This window comes from Chiloscyllium plagiosum, chromosome 2, assembly GCF_004010195.1.
Source record: "Chiloscyllium plagiosum isolate BGI_BamShark_2017 chromosome 2, ASM401019v2, whole genome shotgun sequence".
NCBI lineage: Eukaryota > Metazoa > Chordata > Chondrichthyes > Orectolobiformes > Hemiscylliidae > Chiloscyllium > Chiloscyllium plagiosum.
In genome coordinates, this window is record NC_057711.1 from 102,380,613 (window position 1) to 102,399,525 (window position 18,913).

An 18,913-nucleotide genomic window follows, 5' to 3' on the forward strand; every position below is an offset into this window, starting at 1 on the left:
CTGCAATCTTCTTCCTGACCTCTCCGCCCCCACCCCAGTCTGACCTATCACCCTCACCTTGACCTCTTTCCACCTATCGCATTTCCGACTCCCCTTCCCCCAAGTCCCTCCTCCCTACCTTTTATCTTAGCCTGCTGGACAAACTTTCCTCATTCCTGAAGAAGTGCTTATGCCCGAAATGTCGATTCTCCTGTTCCCTGGATGCTGCCTGACCTGCTGCGCTTTTCCAGCAACACATTGCCAAGTATGTTCTGTACTGAAAATGTTCTATTTTGCTGGGTAAATGGCGGTGTTGTAACTGTACTGGAACAGCTTGGCTCGTTGGCACATTCTGGAGAACAAGTCTTTGGTACTATTACCAGAAAATTGTCCACACCTGTAGTCTTAACTGTGTCTTCAGCAGTTTCATGATATCAAGTGAAGTGAATTGAATTGGCTGAAGACTGACATCCCTAATGCTGGGAACACCCAGAGGAGGCTGACATGGAACGGTCACTTTGTACATTTGGCTGAATTTTGTTGCAAATACCAGAGCCTTGTTTGCACTAATATGCTGGGGTTCCCCACCAGAGTTTAGTTTTGATTCATTGGCTGTTGAATCTGGCTGTGGGCGGCACGGTGGCACGTGGGCGGCACGGTGGCATGTGGGCGGCACGGTGGCACAGTGGTTAGCACTGCTGCCTCACAGCGCCTGAGACCCGGGTTCAATTCCCACCTCAGGCGACTGACTGTGTGGAGTTTGCACGTTCTCCCCGTGTCTGCGTGGGTTTCCTCCGGGTGCTCCGGTTTCCTCCCACAGTCCAAAAGATGTGCAGGGTCAGGTGAATTGGCCATGCTAAATTGCCCGTAGTGTTAGGTAAGGGGTAAATGTAGGAGTATGGGTGGGTTTCGCTTCGGCGGGTCGGTGTGGACTTGTTGGGCCGAAGGGCCTGTTTCCACACTGTAATGTAATCTAAAAAAATCTAATCTCTATTATTTTCTGCCAATATTGTGTGGCATATGGTAGCCCTGTTGTGTAGATTTGTCAGATTGGCACCTCATTTTCAGGTATGTTTAGTGCTGTTCCTGCTATCCCCACATACACTGTTTAATTGAATCTGGTTTGGTCCTCTGGCTTAATGGTCATGGTAGAGTGGGGAATGTGCACTGTTATTCGGTTGTACATTGTATTGGAGTAAAATTCTACTGATGGTCCACATGCCTCATAGATGTCTATTTGAGTTGATAAATTAGTTCGAAGTTTATCCCATTTAGCAAGTGAAAGTGCCACACACTCCGGTGGAGTGGTTTACGTAGTGTGAAGATTGGACTTAGTCTCCATAAGGGTTGAAGAGTGTGCTGCTGGAAAAGCACAGCCGACAGACAGCATCCGGGGAGGAGGAGAATCAACATTTTGAGCATAAGCCCTTCATCGGGAATGAGGCTCGTGGCCCAAGGGGGCTGAGAAATAAATGGGAGGGGTTGGGGCTTGGGGGGAAGATAGCTGGGAATGCAATAGATAGATGAAGGTGGGGTGAAGGTGATAGGTTGGAGAGGAGGGTGGAGTGGATAGGTGGAAAGGAAGATGGACAGATAGGGCAGTTCAAGAGGGTTGGAAGGTTGGATCTGGGATAGCATGGTGTGGGGGGGTGGAAATGAGGAAGCTGGTGAAATCCACATTGATCCCGTGTGGTTGGAGGGTCCCAAGGCGGAAGATAAGGTGTTATTCCTCCAGGTGTTGGGCGGTTAGGGTTTGGCAGTGGTGGAGGACCAGGACTTGCATATCCTTGGTGGAGTGGTGGGGGGAGAGTTAACATGGTCAACCACAGGGTGGTGGGTTTGTTTGGTGCATGTGTCCCAGAGATGTTCTCTGAAATGTTCCACAAGTTGGCGTCCTGACTGCCCATTGTGGAGGAGACCAGATCGGGAGCAACTGACACAATAGATGATGTGTGTGGGGGTACAAGAACATCTCTGTCGGATGTGGAAGGATCCTTTGGGGCCTTAGACAGAGTTGGGAGGGGGAGGGGAGTTGTGGGCACAGCTTTAGCACTTCTTGTGGTGGCCGGGAAGGTGCCTGGAGTGGCAGGTGGGTTGGTGGGGGGTATGGACCTAACAAGGGAGTCACTGAGGGAATGGTTTCTTTGGAACTCAGAGATTGTGAGGGAAGTATATCCCGGGTGGTGAGGTCTGTTTGTCGGTGGCAGAAATGACAGAGGATAATGAGTGTATCTGGAGTTTGGTGGGGTGTAAGCTGAGGACCGGGAGGGGTTCTGTCCTTTGTTCAGCAGTAATCAGGAATTTTCCTTGCTCATGTTTGATCTCATGCCATTAGACTTCATGGGGCCTGAAGTCAATGTTGAGGACTCCCAGGGCCCCACACTCCTGACTGTGCTAGTTGCTACCGTTAAGGGTGGGAAGTTCCCTGGGATTTTGATGATGATACTTGCAGCATTTTCTAGAATGTATGATTCCATCTGTAAGACTGTCAGATTTTAGCGCTCGCCCTCCGGTATTGAACAGGAATATATTGCTGAGTTCACTGTTCTTTCTAGTGCCTAGGTCTAAATTTGGTGGTCCACCTGGTTTTGTTACTTTTGAGACTTTCAGCAGTTTGGTAAGACTAGTTTGTTAGGATATTTAAAAGTTAACCATATTTTTTATCGGTCTAAAGTGACGTTGAGGCCAGACTGAGTAATGATGGCAGTTTTCTTTCCCTGAAAGATATTGGTCAACCAGGTGATATTTATGACTCTACACTTTCATATCCACCTTTTAACTCTAGCAGTGTTTTTTTATGTTCATAGACCACTATCTGCCATGTGGGGCTTTGAGCCCATTTCGCAGAATGTTAACCTGGATTAATAATCCATCGGCAGTAGAACTCCATATTTCTTCCTTTTTATATAAAAAAATTTGGCCACTGAGTCTCCATCTCTTCGTGATATTTACTTTTGTTGTCCCATTTTCTGAAATCTGGAGGACGTATACAAGTTCACCAACTGCCTGTTCCCTATCTTTCCTGGATTCACCTCCAGCTAGTTAATATTTGAAGGACACTCAAGAATTGGGACAAAGTATGTCTTAATGCTGCCAAATCTGTCCTGATCTGATTTGTGTACATTTATTTCCTTGAGGCATCTTTGTCATAATCAAGAGCAGTAATCCAAGCCAATTTTATTGCTATCGCTATCTGCACCTTTTCATTTTTTGGATGCAAATCCGTGCATTCTTATTACTACTTTACACACAGCAGTGATAAATTTTGACTCGTCATTGTTTGGTTCAAACTAATTGCACCTAATCTGTTAATCCATTGAGGCACAGGTACAATAATATGGAAAGCAATTTATACCATGTGACATAATAAAAGTTGCTCTTTCTGTAATGCTGAAGAGTGATGTTTCTTGACCACAGTGGTGTCAGTGATAACTTTTGGGGAAAAAATTTGAATAAGTTTGTGTTGATCTGTGTTTGAAGCTATAAAACACAGCAAGAAATATACATTGTCATTTTCACACTGCTTGAACCTTTAGGTCGCAGTTTCATGTCTCACCTTGAAACACTTCAGGTCTTTAAAGTTTGGTACAGTCTTATCTATCTTTTGTATTTCTATCTTTTGTATTTTTATTTATCAGTTGAAGAAAGATTCAATTATGTGTATCCTAAACTCAGTTCTAATTTTATGTAAACTATAACATCAATAATATCAAAGTTAAAAATCACACAATACCAGGTATAGTCCAATAGGTTTATTTGGAAGCACTATCTTTCAGTGCGCTTCTCCGAAAGCTAGTGCTTCCAAATAAACCCGTTGGGACAATAACCTGATTTGTGCTTTTTAGCTTTGTACACCCCAGTCCAACACTGACACCTCCAAATCATGATCAATATATCCATGAAGAATAATCTGAACTCACATTTTTTTTAAAAATTGTTGCTTAATCACAGAATCTAATTTTTTTCCTCTGGTTAGTAGCTGATCCAGTTTTCCTTTGAAAACTACGGTTGACTTTCCATACATTGTAGTGAAAAACTTTCCATTCCTGATCCTTAACACTTGCTGTCTGAAGGCATTTTCATCGTATCATCTTTCGACTCTTCTACTACTCATTCTAAATATATCTCCTCTGGCTCTCAACTTTTTTTGTAAATGGAAACATTTTTCCTTTACTGCAAGAACCTACTGTCAATGTTTTTAAACTGTGATTGCAAAGTAGTAGGTAAAGATGAAATTTAAAACAAAAATAGAAATTGCTGGCGAAAGATGTTGCAGCATCTGTGGGGAAAAGGTAAAGTTAATGTTTCAAGTCTGTTAAGCAGCTAGCAGAAATTGGTATTCGGGCAGAAGACAAGGTTTGGTGCATGATGGGGCACATGAGGTGAATGGATAGCTGAAGACTGATTCCAACGAGTGAGGAAGAGTGAGTAAACGGGGTAAGTACAGGTCAGGATATAGGAGAATCTGAATAAGTGAAAATGAGAGCAGAGTGTAACAGAGAATGAGTAATCTGTGCTGAAAGTAACCATGCAATGTAATAATATGCCTGAGAGTAAATGAAAATGGGTTGGCTGTTCTAAAAGCATTCCATGTCATAACAGGACTGGGTATATGGGTAAAATATCTAGAAGGATAGAATCAGACTCCAAAATTATTGAATTCTGATGTTGAGTCCTGGACACTACAGGGTCCCCAAGGAGAAAATGAGATGCTGTTCTTCAAGCTGAGGCTTAATGGAACACTGCAACAGGCCTGCAAAGGTAACATGATGTGTTGAAGTGGCAGGCGACTGCAAGCTCTGGGTCATTTTTACAGACAGTGTGTGGTGGTGACACAGTCTGTGTTTCAACTCCCTAATGTAAAAGGAGACCAAACTGTGAACAGCATCTATAATAGAATGAAGCATGGAGTACATTGCTACTTCATCCAGAAGGTGTGTCTGGAGCTTTGAATGGTGTGCAGGTAAATGGGCAGGTGTTGCAACTTCTGTGTTTGCATAGGAATGTGCCAGGAGGCTGTGGCGAGGTGTTGGGAATGGAGGAAGAGAGGCCCAGGTATTAGAGGGAATGGTCCCAGTGCAATAAAGAAGGAGAGGGGATTTTTGTTTCTTTTTCCCACACTACTGCCTAACTGCGATCGTGCTTATTTTTCCCCAGCACCCATGTGTGTGTGTTCAGGCGTGAGACACAGTGAAAGACACAAAGTGTATGAATCTTTATTCAATTTCCACCACCAGGAAGAAGAGAAACACCCAAGTGGCCAGTGACAAGCAGTGCCCTTAGGAGAGGGGATTTTTTTTTTACACAACAAAGGAAGAGTCCTTGACACTGGTCCAGCTCTCTCAAGAGCCAACTCTGAATGAACTGAACCTCTGATACACCTGTTTTTTTTTTGTTTTCTATTTTTTTTCCCCAGCACCCATGTTGTGTGTGTGCAGGTGTGAGACGCAGTGCAAGACAAGGTGTACGAATCTTTATTCAATTTCCACCACCAGGAAGAAAAGAAACACCCAAGTGGCCAGTGACAAGCAGTGCCCTTAGGAGAGGGGATTATGTGTCTGATTGTGGTAGCCCATTGGTGGCAATGGAAATTGGCTGACAATCCTTTTGGATGCAGAGTGTGGTGGGATGGTAAGTGAGGATTGGGGGTCCCTATTGTTGTTGTAGGAGGGGAGGGGAAGGAAGGGAACAGGGTGACATCAGAAATGTGAGCCACACGTGGCTGAGGGCCTTGTTGACTATAGTAGCAGGGAATTCCCCATTGAGGAAAAATGTGGATATTTCTGAGGCCCCTCCCCCATGAAAGATGGCTTCATCAGAACAGATGTGAAGGAGACTATGAAACTGGGAGAATGGGATGGAATAGGAAGCAGGGTGTGACGATGTATAGTCACAGTAACTGTGGGAATTTATAACCATTTTCATGAACAACCCATCCTCCGAAATGGAAATAGATGTTGAGGAAGGGAGGAGTCAGAGATGGATCAGATGAAGATGAGGACAAGGTGGTGAGTGGAAAATTTATTCTGTTTGGTCAATGTGCAACTAGAAGGTACACATTTTTGTAATTGAAATTGTCACTTTTTTTCCATACTACGTTGTAGCTACGGTTTCATTTACACTTCTGAAATTGTAGCCCGTTGATTTATAATGTATAACATTTGTTAGATTTTTTGCATATATGGGTTATAGCCTAATGTAATTGGGAGAGAATTCCAGTGTGCTTATGATTTTGGCAGGTTGTATGCAGGGGCCATATGAAAAGATAGTGGTGAAAAATCATTCTAAAGCAGTTAATGTTCCTTTGCTGGCTTCATTTCTTCTCAAGTTCTGACCCAATTTAAACTTTTCTTTCTTATCTAATTCCTATCACAATGTAGTTTCACAGAACTGTGAACTTTATCTTAAATTAGGATATTTATTTAGCAAGTTGTAGTTAGAGGAGGTTGGTGGAAGGACTGGGTAAGCAAAAGGAACGTGAGACAGGTTGAATTTCCCAATCAAGCTTAATTCTGCTTTTGTTTATTGTTAATGTACAGGTTATTTAAATGTTCATTTTTAAAATGGTCAGATTACAGTTGGTTAGCTGCTGTGTCAACTCTAACTCATGTTTTATATTTCCAATCTTGGCAAATTATCTCATTATCCACCCCATTGAGTAAGAAGTATAGCCAGCAGATCCTTGCCTTCTACTTAGCAGTCTTGAGTTATTCAAACTCTATAAAAACTCTTTGTAATATTTATATTTGTATCACTGCAATAGTCAATCTGAGCGCAACTTTAAATTAGATCCTGTTAATCTCAATGACAGCCAATCACAGGGGAGCACAGTTTCATACACCAATGTAATTGTATTTTTGAATCAACTCAATTACTTTAAAGTGAATCAATGAACCTGCAACTGTTTGATTCTACCTTTTTCTTCCATAAGTATCTTCCATAAGGCAAATATGTATTGTATTATTGATGGGTTTTTGTAAATGCATTAGTAACTGTATGTCTGTCTTAAGCAGATCGCTCCCAAATAAGCTCCCTTTCTTTGCATCTTGCTTTCTCATCTTTTCACTTTTATCCCCATCTCTGCTTAGGTCCTTCTCCAATATAGTGACTAAATTTTAGTTCAATCTACAAGTGAAGGTTTTCTGTATAGAACATATTTCCATTTTCCAAGTTTCTTTAATTCTTCATTTTCATTATGTTCCTGTTATGGCTATGATACTCTGCTTAACTGCATCTTTTATCATGGTTAACGCAGATCTGATATTAATTTTTCTCTTGCAATTTGAGGTCACTTATTCCACTGTACTGGTGGCTTATGCATCCCAGGCTGAAGTCTGCTTTCTCTCAAGCTGAATTTTATTTTTTCTACTGATGTCTGGGCTTTAATATGACCTAAATCTATACCTGTCCCGTTGCTAAACTGCCTACATGTGGTACTTGACATGATACACAAGTTAAATTTCTATTTCTTTGCTGAAACTTTTCATTGTAGATTTTATAACTTTATCCATTGTAATGGGTTTTAATCATGCTCTTGTTGCTCTATTTTGCTCTTTGTCTGCTTCTTGCAGGTGTTAATGCTACCATATTCTCTTAAATTAGTAAAGCAAATTGTCCTCCCTTTGTGTTGGTTCGTAGAACATCAAATGTTCGAAGATGCTGTAGGTTTGTTGTGCTGTTTTGTTAGCTTACATCTTTCACGTCTTCTGCTTTCGTAGGATCTTCCATTTTCACCCTACCCCAGATCTCTAGACTCTTGGTCTTAAGAATGATTTTTCATTATCCCTCTGAGAATGTGTATAGGGTATATGCAGGCAGGGAAAGAGTTAAGTTCTGAGTTTTGTGAAACAAGAGATTCAGCTGAGCATGACTCAGATCAGATAACTTACAGTTAACAATGGGGTGATGGAGGCAAGGGTAATGGGTTAACAAGGTGGAAAAGCAGTCATTATGTAGAGCCATTTAACAATATTGGAAGCATTCAGTATACAAGGTCAGCTAACAAGGGGGAAAGTATCCATTGTATGAATCCAGTTAACAAGGTTAAGGCCATTCATTGTATAACGGTAAAGGGCTTGGTCTCTGCTATTATACTCATTGATTGTAACGGTCACCCAATTAATATGTATATTGCTTTATCTGGATGCTCCCCTCTGTAAAATTACTATATTGTTCATTGAGAAACTGCTGATCCAGAGAAGACAATGAACTCATGTCTCTGTGCATGTGGGCGATCGTTCTCTGTCCCTCTGGAGCCCGAAATAAAGATGAAGAAGCTAAAGCTACTGTGGTCTCTGAGCGTTTTGCTTCAACTGAGGCAGGGGAAATGGGATAAAGCCTCATTCCTCCATTTTGCTAATGCCACTAAGTGGGCAGTGTACCCTGAGGCCATTTGACCAGGATAAACTTCTGGCTTATAGTTGCTTCCCTGCTCCTCAGCTGTTCAGTCCCACTGGATGACTTTGACAAGTGTCTTTGTGATTGATTTGTCCTTTGACAGCACCTGGATTAATCCCATCACCACAATCCCTTGACTAAATAACTAGCCGTAAATGATAGCCATATCTCACCATGAGAGAGAAACAGTTGTTTGTGCAGCTTGAGAGACATCACTTCACAAAATCTGTGGAGCGAGATGAAGAAGCAGGTTACCATGACCATTTTGCAACCAAGACAAGGGTAGTCTGCTTCACACTCAAGCCATTTAGCCAACTTAGTTGAAGTTCTGTAAGAGAATTTACTTAACTAAAAACCTAACTTTTTTTTCAGTTTCATTATCCAAAACATAGCTCAAATTAAGAATTGGGATTTAATGGTCATGATGTTTATGAAGAATTGTTTACAGCTTAGAGTCCTTTTTTAAAATCTGTCCATTTTTGCTGCTTAGTGCTGATTAATTGACAGTACTTATGTGAAATGATTGCTAATTCTGTGTAAGTAGAAGCTGGTTTCATGAAGAGTTAATGTTGACATCCATTGTGCAACTGTTTGTATCTCATTGGAAGTCGCATGCTATGATTGTCCATCTAGGAAATTCTGTGTCACTGGTCATGGATTCTGTGGGTCCTTGTGTGGCTGATGAATCAGATTCCAGAGCTGCATCTCCTGTCACATATCTGGCAGATGTTTCTGGGAGTTGGAATTGGACCTTGGCCTTGAAATCACTGGAATTCCTTTCTCTGGTTCCTTTTATACTTCGTGTTGCCAATGGGTATTCTTAAAGAATTGTCCCTTCATGTTGGAGCTTCCTCCAATTCAATTTCTTCTGAGGGAGAATCTCCTATGTAATGTCATCTATATTGTATTTTGTGAAGGAAGCCTTCAGGGAGTCTTTGAAATGCTTCCTTTTTGTCTTCCTCTTGTTTGATTCCCTTCCTTGAGCTTGGTGAGGATGATTTATTTTGGCAGTCAGAATTGAGGCATCCTAAACATGTGGCTGGGCTAGCTGAGTTGGTTTCAGGTGATCGTGACCTCGATGCTTGTGCTGTTGGCTGCTTCAAGAACGCTGATGTTAATATGCCTGTCCTCTCAGCTGATGTGAGAATCCATCATCAAACAATGTTTATGGTACTTATCAAGAACTATGCAGTAGTCTCTGTGTAATTCAAGTTTTGAAGCCATAGAGAAAAGACAGAAGGATGACTCCCTATACACAGGATCTTGGTATCTGCACGGATGTAACAATCATCAACGATTCTCATCCTTGGACATCCAAAGGCAGTGCTCACAAATTGTATGTGATGCTGAATCTCCATATTGATATCTGCCTTAGATGAGAGGTAGCGTCTCAGCTTGGGAGAATTTCTCCATTGATCTTAATGGAGGGTTGGACTGGAATTTAACTTGGGGTAGGTTGGTAAAGAATTTGCGTCATCTTGGGACTGAGGTTGAGACCAATTGTTCGGTATGCTTCCATGAAGGTGTTGAACAACGCTTGACGATTCTCTTCAAAGAGAGCAGAGATGATGATGTCACCTGCATACTGAACTTCCACAAGCAAGGTCGGTAATATTTTCTTCTTTGGTTCAAACAACTAACCTTGAAAAGTTTCTGTCCATCCTGTGGGCCATGTACAGACCACCAACTTGTTCTTGACACATTGAAGAATGGTGGCAATGAATATAGAAAAAAAAGGTGGAAGCATTGACGCATCACAGTTTGACCTCAATATTCTGTCATATTACCATCACTGAGGACAGTCGCTGACAGCTTGTTGTGGACGAGGTGGATGTTTATGAATTTCTCTGAACAGCTGCCATTTGGCAGGGCCTTCCATTACACTTTGTGATTAACTGATGCAGAAACCTTGGTCAGTTTGAAGAAAATCATGTCTCAAGTTCTACAGTTTGATCAAAGTCACACTGACTTTAAGGAAGGATTTCCTCAGACTGAGGTTCCTGGAGAGGTGCTCGGCAATGATCTTTCCAGCGATGGAGAGTGGAGACATTCCTCGATAGTACCCACAGTCCACTTTGTCTATTTTCTTGAAGGTGATGGCATTGGCAGCATCCTTGAGACCTACAGGGATTTCTTCTTTATCCTAGATTTTCAGGAACTAATGAAGGAGATAAGGGACAAGCTCTGCTTCTCCAAGTTTAAAAAACTACAGCGGAAGCCTTCGCATTCCTGTGACTTTTACAGTCTTTGTGTCTAATGGTGGCTTCAACTTCTGCCATACTAGGTTGGAGTCCAAGATCATTTTTGATTGGGAGTTGGGGAATTTCCTCAAGCACGCACACATTGACAATTGTGTCACAGTTTAGGAGTTCTTTCAGGTGTTCTTTCTGTTGGTTGTTTCCTCTGTCTCTCAAATGGGTTCTATCCTCACACCACATCAGTTTGAGCCCAAGGATGTTGGCTGTGTATATTGCCTTGACACTTGGTCCTTGGTTTCCCAGTTCTTATTTGTAACTCCGCCTTTGCTGTTTGAGATCTCCTTTTTTGACTCACTCGTGATATTGTTTTGCCAGGAATGGAGAGTTTTCTTCCGCTTCTCAATGTGTTCTTGAACGATGTGGTCATTCTCGAATCAGCGTGTTTCCTGGTCTTGTGGCAGACAGTTTCTTTGCAGCAGGAGATTATGGCTGTTTTCAACTCTTTGCAGATTGTCTCCATTCCATTAAAATGAGCCTTTGGAGAATTTGGCGAAGTTCGTTAGTCTGCTCAGCTGTTGAACCAACTCAGTGTTGAACTTTTTTCTGAGTGCTTACATCATCTTCAGCTCTTCTGGTGATATGTGATGGTCATGGGAACGGATGAGCAGTAGTCCATGTCCAGCAGTCGTCTGTAATGATCATCACTTTGGTAGTGAGGACGTTCTTTTGGTTTTGGGATCAATTGATGTCATAGATGCTCATGTTGTCAGTGCTTTGCTCTTGGATATCTCCAAGAAGTCTTGAACTTGTCTTTTTGGCAATAAATTGTGTTGGTGAGGGAAAGAATCGCATTAGAGTTGCAATTCCTGACTCCTTACATTCCGATAGTTCCTTTCCAGAGTTGGAGTCCTTTCTAACCCTGGCATTGAAGTCTTCCAGAAAGATATTTTTATCTTCCTTAGGGATCTTGGTGAATAGGTTCCAGGATAGAATGGAAACCACCTTTGGTATCATCTGTGGCATCATGGCTTGGTGCAAAGGTACTTATATTACTGTTGCCTGCTGGTTCTTGGCAAGTTATAGAGGAAAGTCCTGAGAAATTGTTGAGCTCCCTGAGGCTGTTGAGTTTGTTCTTGATCGTGAATATAATTCCATACATCCTGGGTTGATCCTTAGGATTTCAGAAGAAAGTATAACCACTGCCACCACTCTCCCTTCGCTGTCCTTTGCCTGCCTTGTGAGTCCTGTATGGGGCAGTGATATCAAATGTTGAAGTGCCTGATTTCATAGGCAACAAGGGTCAGATGATTGTTTTGCTCGTTATCCATGAGGATTCGTATATTCCTCGTTTTGAGATTGACTTTGGTATTCGGGTGGATGTCCCTGATGGATCCAGGTTTCCAGCCAGGTTAATGTTGGAATTAACTATTTTCAGGGTATCCTTTCTGGTTCCTTCATGCAGAGTGAGCAGAGTAGATTCTGAAGAGGATTGCTCAGCAGTGAAAAAAGTTGCCAAAATGGTGTTCTGTTTCTATTCCAAGAGTGAAATGACTGAGGCAGGCACCACCGCTGATATATATGTTGTTGCAGATCTCTGAATCCTGTCCTGTTGCCTCTCGCCGATTACTGCGAGGGTGGTGGTGTGTAAATGGGTGGTTATATTCCTCTGGGATGCCTTGTGTGGGATATCTTTTAATATGGGAATGCTTTTACATGTCAGCAGACACATGGCCCTTGACAGGTATTAGGTATATTTTGGGAAAAAATAGTTTCAATAAGAGAATCGTAATAGATGACTGTTTGACCTACTGTATCTATGCTACAACTGTAAATGTGTTGTTCCATTAGATCCACATTCCTAACCTTTCACCATACCCGTGAGCATTTTTCCTTAACACATACATATTGATACTATATATCCCTTTTGAAAGTTAGTACAGCAGTGACACTTGAGAAAGTACTTCATTGTCTGTGAAGCTCTTTATAAAGTCCTGATTCTGAAAGGCACCACATAAAATGCAAGTTTTCTGAAACATTTTGTGATAACAGAAATCTTGAAACATTTCTAGTCTTCTATGTAACTGAATTCTTTTATCACTGATATTATGCTGCTAATTTGTGCTCTCTCCAAAGTCTTAGCATCTGTAATTAGACTTGGAGTTTCAAGGCATTTTAATCTTTGATTGTGTTAATATATACTATGGAGATTTGGGTCACCTATGAATTTTGAATCTTTGTCTCAATTTGATCATGTAATACTCTTTGTAGCTCTGATTTCATCCAACAAAATCAAAAACCAGAATAGCAACAAGCTAGTTGTTTTAACAAAAATAGACCTGAGGACCCTTAATTTTTCAGATGGACCACTCACTGTGTTATATTCTTGATGAAACTTGTACTGAGATTGGTTGGCCTTAATAATGTAAAAGGGGGAAAGTGAGGACTGCAGATGCTGGAGATCACAGCCCGTCAGACAGCATCTGAGGAGCAGGAGAATTGACGTTTTGAGCAAAAGCTCTTCATGAAGAATGAGGGGTTGGCCCAAAGGGGCTGAGAGGTAAATGGGAGGGGCATAGGGCTGGCGGTAAGGTAACTGAGAATGCCATAGGTAGATGAAAGTGGAGGTGAAGGTGATAGGTCGGAGAGGAGGGTGCAACGGATAGGTGGGAAGGAAGATGGACACGTCAAGAGGGCGGTGCCAATTTGGAAGGTTGGATCTGGGATAAGGTGGAGGGAGGGGAAAATGAGGAAACTGATGAAATCTACTTTGATCCCGTGTGGTTGGAAGGTGCGGAAGCCCCTTGCTTATGCAGTAATTGTAATTTCCCTCCATAAGTTTATTAAGCTTGCCTAATATGAATGCTTTTGGGTTTCTTCACTTTGAAATCAGGGTTATTTATTAATTTGAGGTTAAAAGAATTTTAATGCAGCTTTTGTTTCCCTTTGGCACAAGCAAAGGCGAACCAAAATGAGTTTGACCAGCTTGACCCAATCCTTACTGGCACAGTACCAGTGGTTTGGCGCTAACTGATGCTGTTAGGCCCCAAGGATGAAAAACAAATACTTAGAGTACTGTAGTGAAATATGGCAGTCTTCTGAGATAGTCCTGAGTCTCATCACTTAGCAGTGTAAAAGGAGCTTCACTCTGTAGCTCCTCTGCATTACATTTGATTTCTGAAATTATTATACTGGTGATAATTGTGAGATATGAATTCCATTCTTTGTCCTTGCACTAACCTTTCTCTTTGTCAATACAGAAAAAATTCACAAGTATTGGCAGAATGGAATTTGAAAATAAAGCTTAGGTGTACTCATATCATGCTTTTAGTTTGTAAATACTTTATCTCCAATGCTAACGTCTCTGCAAGGTTATTTGTTGCCTGGATAAATACTTGAATTCTGTTACATCCGCTGTTAAGTGGTTTGACCGAGTATAGCTGTTCATTTTGTAGGATTTCTCCCATCACTGAAATATTATGTAGCTGCAGGTATGGGAACTAATGGAAATTTTCACCCAAAGGCAATGTGCAGAGACAGTTTGATTTGGAAAGTAGCAGTATTATTTTGGACATTTGCTACAGTTTACTGAATTTTGAATTTTGCAGAAATTTAAAGTTACTGCTCCTGACTTGCTGGACTCAGCCTTCAAATTTCATTGTGTCTGCAATTGTCAGTAAGCTGTTGTTTCATTGGCATGACACAAGTGAGTCAATGTAACTTCAGAAGCAGATCACATTTTAAGTAGCATTTCTCTCACAACCAAGGCAAGATCGTGCTCCAGTTTGCCCTCAGGTATCCTGAGAGTTGTGGTTTGGTGAGAAGCTCAGGACGTATAAGGGTAGAGGCAAGACCTGGGCAGGAAAAAATATTGAATATTGCGATTTATATTTTCAGTGTGAATGGATGTTTGCTCTGATTTAAAAAGTAAAATGAAAGAATTTGTACAGAAGCAATCATTCAAATAAATCACCTGGCTAACTGACTGGGTTTTGTTGATTAAATTAATGTTTATTTCATATGGTTTATTATCCCCTTGGTGTATAATTAAGAAATATTAAATGGTTTTAAATTCCTTTCAGTTCATGTATGAGCCTATTTTTCAAAAGACGTTTATACAATATTTACCAATTCTTTTAGTGAAACCAAAACGGAAGTAATGTGCTAGGCTCTTATTTTAAGTAGCCTGGTGAAGATGTCTTGAGGGAGCCTTTTTTTTATTACTTGATCTCTTGCAAATCCAAGTAAAGTATGTAGTAGTGAAATTTGGTAGCTCCAAGAACAAGTTCATTTTCCCTAAGTATTATCATGTATGTGTTGTATGCATTATTATAGCAGTCTTCATGTTGAAATTTATTTTCAGAATGCTGGGTTGATATGTTCTCCCAGTGTAATGGAAATCCACACCATAAGCTTTGTGGTCAGTCCTAGTACATGAAACTCAGCTTCCTGCTGATCTATATAGAACGTTGATATTTCGTTAAATGCACTTTCGAAAATACTTCTGAGCAATAAGTGCTGGTACCATGATTTGAAGTTTATTTGCATCTATTTATAAAAAATGGTAAACAAATACTTTCTCTTCATTGTTCCTTAGCTTTGCCATGTTATTGTGGTGAGTTAACCCATAGTATTTCATTTACTAACCATGTCTGATCTGGGTAGGTTATAGATTCATGTGAATTAGCAGCAGAAGTATGCCATTTGTCTTTTGCCCAGGGCCAAAGTGGCTTCTTCAATTGAGGCCATATTCCATTTCTCACCTATTCCTGATGACCTTTGAATTTTTGTGAACTTAGATTACCTTGGGTAGCCTCTTCAAATATTATTTTCCCTTTTATGAGCTACTTAACTCAATCTTAAAAACTGACTATAAAACAACTAAAACAAAAACTTCAAATGTAGTATCCTAAAGCCTCACTCTATACAAGCTGACAAGTATTGATATTTCATATAAAGTTTCCTTCAATGACAAATATGTAGAACCTTTGTAATGTGCAGCACTGGTTCATGACTTCAGTCAAATTATTGACATCATGAATCATTGGAAATGCAGAATGCAAAGTGATGTAAAGAATATAAAAGTCCTCCTTCCATCAGAATTAGAGTGGTGGATTAGTCCTGGTCTTGTACAACTGCTTCTGTGACAGTCTATGAAACCTTGCTTACGTTTTATTTCTGTCCGAGTCCACAGATGCAGGTAGAGAATCCTCGTTAAAGCCTGGAAGATGATATCCTAGCATTATTGTTCATTTGATCTTCATGGATTGAAACCTCTTAACCTGTAGTTTACTGGCTGGGTACCAAACCGGCCATTTACCCGTGTCTAAAAGTGTGGCACTGGAAAACCCACAGCCAGTCACGCCGCATCCGAGGAGCAGGAGAGTTGACTATTCAAGCATAAGCTCTTACCTGCTACTACAGCACTTGAAGTGTCGATTCCCCGCTCTTTGGATGCTGCCTGACCGGCTGTGCTTTTCTAGTGTCACACTTTTACACTCTGATCTCCAGCATTTGCAGTCCTCACTTTCTCCTACCTGACCATTTACTAGGATTGGATATAGAGAGGCTGTCGCAGTTGAGCTGTGAGGCTGATTCTTTCAGTAAAAATCTGTAAATGACCCAGCATGGTTGCTGACCTGGCATGGGATTGGCACCCAAGTCCTATTCCTGTAACCAGCATTTCACTGGAGCTTTTCACTTTTAAATACAAGCCCAGTAAAATTTGGGGAATTAGAAAAAAAAAGTCTAGTGCAAATCAACTTGTCAATTTCAGTATTTTTTTTATTGCCCTAATTTGAACAACATTCTTTATATTCGTAGTATTGCAATAATATATTGTCTCTTTGAATATACATTTCTCATTTTATCGAACATGCCCTCCAGCTTCCTTTTAAGAAAAGGCACAGTATATCAACATAATATGCCAAAATCTATCTTGCTCAAAATTGTACACTTTTTACCAATCTCTTTCACTTTTCTTGAGTATTGTCACCGGATATGCATATTGGTATTTTTGTGACTATTAATTGAGCAGCATGTGAACCTGGGCAAATTTTTCGCAGCTCTTGATTTGTTGCTATAGGCAATCTCATTGGAACAACTTTGTGATAAAAATGTTAAGTTTTGAGATGAGTAGTTTCTATGACCTAATCTGTGCATTGACACTAGTAAGCCTAAGGGGATGACTTTCTTCATAATTAATGCCTTAAGTCAACTTTGTGCTACTATTTCTGCATCATTGATTGCAGTTTCTTTTGTATATAAGGCCACTAAGAGAGAAGACAACCATAGCGGTAACATCAAAAGGCCGTTATGGTATAGAAGAGGAGCGAGGACCCCTGTGCACTTCTACTCGTCGACGTTCTATACCCCGCAGTTTAGGAGGCATGTCGACAGGTGTTACAGAATCCATAATGATTCAGACTTTGCGACAAGAAGAACAGCAGCGAGCAAGGGAAGAAAAGAGGTAAGGTATTCAACAAAATGTTGGAAATTAATCCTGGGTTGGTAATAACAACCTGTTACTTGGAGCAATCTCTTCCAAAATCATTTCCCTACCTCCTTCTTAAGTTTTTACTTTTCCTTTCTTGCCTGGTTCCCTTTGAATAGAAGTCTCTGCTTCCATATCCATATGTGCATACATACATCAAAAATTTTCTCCCTGGGAGAAAGTGAGGACTGCAGATGCTGGAGCTTGGAGTTGAGAATGTGGTGATGGAAAAGTACAACAGGTCAGGCAGCTTCTGAGGTGCAGGAGAATCGACGTTTCGGGCACAAGCCCTTCATCCATGGCTTTCTGATGAAGGGCTTATGCCCAAACATTGATTTTCCTGCTCTTCAGATGCTGCCTGACCTGCTGTGCTTTTCCAGCACCATACTCTAAATTCTGACTCCCCTCTTAATTAAAAAATACTTAAGTATTAGAAAATGTGAGTAATGTCCCCTTTTTTTTGTTTTGTCTGGCTATTGCTTTAACTGTTCTCTCTGCACTTTTATTAAAATTAAGAACTTATACGGTTGCTCTTTAATAGCAATAAAATTGTGTTAATTATCATTTAATTATAGATTGAATTCAAAATAATGTATAGTGCTGGTTGACAATGTATTTCACCTTAAGGACCAAGGTTTTGATTCTCAACTGCATTAGACAGAATGGTAATTCTGCAAAGCGTGAAGTTCATCCTGTTCTACTTGAAGTATTTTGTTTTACTTTGAAGTCTTAACGTAAAGTGGGTGATAAGAGAGCTTTTGTCTAACCAACTATGAACCTTGGAGGGCTTGCTGTCAATTTGTATCTCCATGAGGGATTTTTATTTGATTCCTAACCATGCTATCTCAGAACTCAATTACCAAAGAGTTTGAATTTCAAAAATTGTATGCACAAAACATTGCTACTGTAAGTATGCTTCAAACAAGAATTCAGGTTTATGAAATAAAAACAGAAATTGTTGGAGAAAATCAGCAGACCTGGCAATATCTGTGGAGAAAAAGCAGAGTTAACATTTCAAGTCCAGTGATCCTGTTCCTGCCAGAGTTTCTCCAACAATTTCTGTTTTTGATGGATCGTCAGCATCAGCAGTTCTTCTCTTTTATTCTGATTTATGAATCGAGATAGCTTTAAAACAAGCAATTTATATAAAACAAATAGACTTCAGATATGGTTATCAAATTTGTTTGCTAATGTTTTTGTTATCTTACAGAAATTAGTTCAGATTTCGGAAAGTTAATTAATTGCAAAACAGCATTTCAAAGCTTGTCATTTGTTTTTGAGATTTATCCTTCCAATTTTAAGAACTTCATATTTTTAACAGGGGCAGTCAGTTAACTTGTTGCATCCCTGCATGTGCTGGTTTACATCAGTTAATCCCATTCTCTGTGAATGTAATACCAGTATGTTTTATTGGTAAATGATGCTGTTCTGAATGGGCATTCTCCATTGCTTAGCTCATGCTTTGCATAATGATTTTTTTTTTCCTTTAAAAAAAGGTGGCAGCAAGCAATGAACTGAGATGTTGCATGTTAGGTTGTAACTTGGGAAATGTATTGATCAGGCTACTGACTTCCAGGTTTGAAACAGTTACCTGTTTTCAATAAACTCACTATCCTTATTGAGATCGCTTGGTTATTTGGGGGAGTATTTATAACTGACTTGGACTTTTTCTGGTCTTAAATATTCTCACTGCTGTGTCCCAAAATTGCCAACTGCCCTCAGGTTTGGACCTATTGCTGTGGTGCGTCTCACATAGAAACTAAAACCTGTGTTTAATCATTGAGTACCCAATTATGAGGTGGTAATTGGCAGCCATTGAATTGGAACACGTATGTACTCTTTTCAGTGT

The 18,913-nt window shown here is 40.5% G+C and overlaps 1 protein-coding gene across 1 annotated transcript in view; it reads left to right on the plus strand.

Annotated features, from left to right (window-relative positions):
• The window catches only part of LOC122562319 (uncharacterized protein KIAA2026-like), a 104,703-nt gene that overhangs the window by 9,294 nt on the left and 76,496 nt on the right, over positions 1-18,913 (plus strand). Inside the window, exon 2 of the mRNA XM_043715189.1 lies at positions 16,840-17,040. Coding sequence (XP_043571124.1) covers positions 16,840-17,040 — 201 coding nt within the window. The remainder of the gene's footprint in view (positions 1-16,839; positions 17,041-18,913) is intronic.